Consider the following 2,500-nt stretch of genomic DNA (forward strand, 5'->3'; position numbering starts at 1 on the left):
AAGCGCCGGAGAGTATCGACTAGAATCTCGGACCATGACGAAATCACAATGAGCATCAGTTCAAACGGAGCCACGAAACCCAAGACAGAGTCGATGGAACTGAGAGCAGAAAACTGTAAACGACACGTGCTGCCGCTCTCCAACACCTCGCTCTCCGAGCAAAGGAACAGGAAGAGCCTGGAAACGAAAAGAAAGGCGGCTCTGGCACGGGAGCGAAGGGCGGTGAAGACGCTCGGCATCATCATGGGGACGTTCATCCTGTGCTGGCTGCCGTTCTTCATCGTGGCGCTCGTGCTGCCGTTCTGCAAGGCGCGATGCTCGATGCCCGACTGGCTCGGAGACGTCATCAACTGGCTCGGCTACTCCAACTCCCTCCTGAACCCCGTCATCTACGCCTACTTCAACAAAGACTTCCAGAACGCTTTTAAGAAAATTATAAAATGCAAATGCATCAGGGCGTGAGACTCGAACACTCGTCTTATTGTCCACCATTCTGAATTGTTGCAAGGGATTGTGGGTAAGCAGAGTTCAGATGTGAAAAACCTCAGCAGTAAATTACTGCCTGTGTATAAGTGTGTGTGTGTGTGTGTGTGTGTGAAAGAGAGAGAGAGAGAGAGTGTGGGTGTGTGTGTGTTTATAACTAAATCGATATAAACACTGTAGGGTGTAAATGGTTAATTTGTTTTCAGTTCGACTCGTCCTGTAGGTGTTTACGGTCGCTCTGAACTCCTGCACGACTGTATACATTAATATTTTATCTCTATACACTGTAAAAGATGAGACATGCACAAGATGATCAAAGAATTTATAATATGCATAAAAACATGATAATAGTCTTCTCTTATATCCGTGCTGCATTAATAAAACTGTATTTACAGTAAAAAAAATTAATATATTATATATTACAGGAGAAACAGAATTCTGAACCAAACTGTGGATAAAATATTAAACCCGAGTGCAGCTCACGCCCTGTGTGATATTATTGTGAGTGTAATGTGAATACCACAAGATTAAAACATTTTTATTAATATTGAATTATATCTGTGACTTGATTATAAACTGGCATGGAGTGTGAGTTCAGGGACACGGTGACCCCGGCTCTCACTCGGGATGTCACTGCTGGTCTCCTCCACTCTTCATCGCTGTTCACTGTTGATATGATTACGGAATTTAACAGTTAACATTGGATCGTTAGCACGAGGGGACCATTAACATTAACATTAACATCACTCATGAAACCATGTGCTAAATACGCATCAATAAAGATGGGTGAAAGTGATCAGCTTATTGAGCCTTCTCTGGAGTCTGGAGTGGGAGCAGGTAGGGGGGGGGCAGGTGTAGCCTCCAGGGGTCAGTCGTCTCCCAACACCTGTCTAGATCCAATTAGAATGACCTCGAGGCTGCTACAAATAGACTGGGGGAGAAGGAGAAGCCCACTGCAATTCCCACTTCAGGCTGCTGCCCGTCAGTGCAGAACCTCATGAGGACGAAGCACACGTACATGTCCTGGAAGTTTCTCATCATCGTGGTTAGGATTTTCTGGTGAGTAGAAAAACTCATTGTTGATCAACTGGATGTGACACTAAGCTGAGACGTCAAAATAAAGCCAAACAACATGCGGGTGGGTTGAAGGGGAGTCCTGATACTATTTCCTTATGGCAGCTGGTGTCAAATCATCCATGATCCTCTGGGTGACCGGTCCGCCTCCTGCCGTTACTGAGAGAAACGTTCTAACTGAGGATGGTCATTAGTTCTAGTCTCCTGACTCGGCTAATGTTCCAGTTCCACAGACGCCACAGATCTTTACTCTTTTAATGATGTATAGGAAATAAGACGTCTCGTTGGAAACAGTGGACTCGTGGTGATGTTTATGTGCACTATACACTGAAAATAATACACTACACACTATACACTACATATTGTACATAATACACTATACACTGTAGACTACACACTGTACATGATACACTACACACTGTAGACTACACACTAAACACAGTACACTATACACTAAACACTGTAGACTACACACTGTACATAATACACTTTACACTACACACTGTACACTGTAGACTACACACAGTGCATAATACACTACACACTATACACTGAACACAATACACTACACACTGCACACCACACACTATACACTGTACACTACACACTGTACATAATACACTATACACTACACACTAAACACAGTACACTATACACTACACACTACACACTGTACACTTTACACTGCACACTACACACTGTACACTACACACTGTACATAATACACTATACACTACACACTAAACACAGTACACTTTACACTATACACTGTAGACTACACACTGTACACTGTAGACTACACACTGTACACTGTAGACTACACACAGTGCATAATACACTACACACTATACACTGAACACAATACACTACACACTGCACACTACACACTATACACTGTAAACTACACACTAAACACAGTACACTATACACTACACACTATACA

At 43.2% G+C, this 2,500-nt stretch overlaps 1 protein-coding gene across 1 annotated transcript in view; it reads left to right on the forward strand.

Moving 5' to 3' along the window:
- Positions 1-462, forward strand: part of htr1aa (5-hydroxytryptamine (serotonin) receptor 1A a) — a 1,125-nt gene extending 663 nt beyond the window's left edge. Inside the window, exon 1 of the mRNA XM_053504470.1 lies at positions 1-462. This exon is cut by the window's left edge and continues 663 nt beyond it. Within this exon, the coding sequence (XP_053360445.1) occupies positions 1-462 (462 nt within the window).
- The last annotated feature ends 2,038 nt before the right edge of the window (positions 463-2,500 follow it).

Source organism: Clarias gariepinus, chromosome 9 (assembly GCF_024256425.1).
Source record: "Clarias gariepinus isolate MV-2021 ecotype Netherlands chromosome 9, CGAR_prim_01v2, whole genome shotgun sequence".
Classification (NCBI taxonomy): domain Eukaryota; kingdom Metazoa; phylum Chordata; class Actinopteri; order Siluriformes; family Clariidae; genus Clarias; species Clarias gariepinus.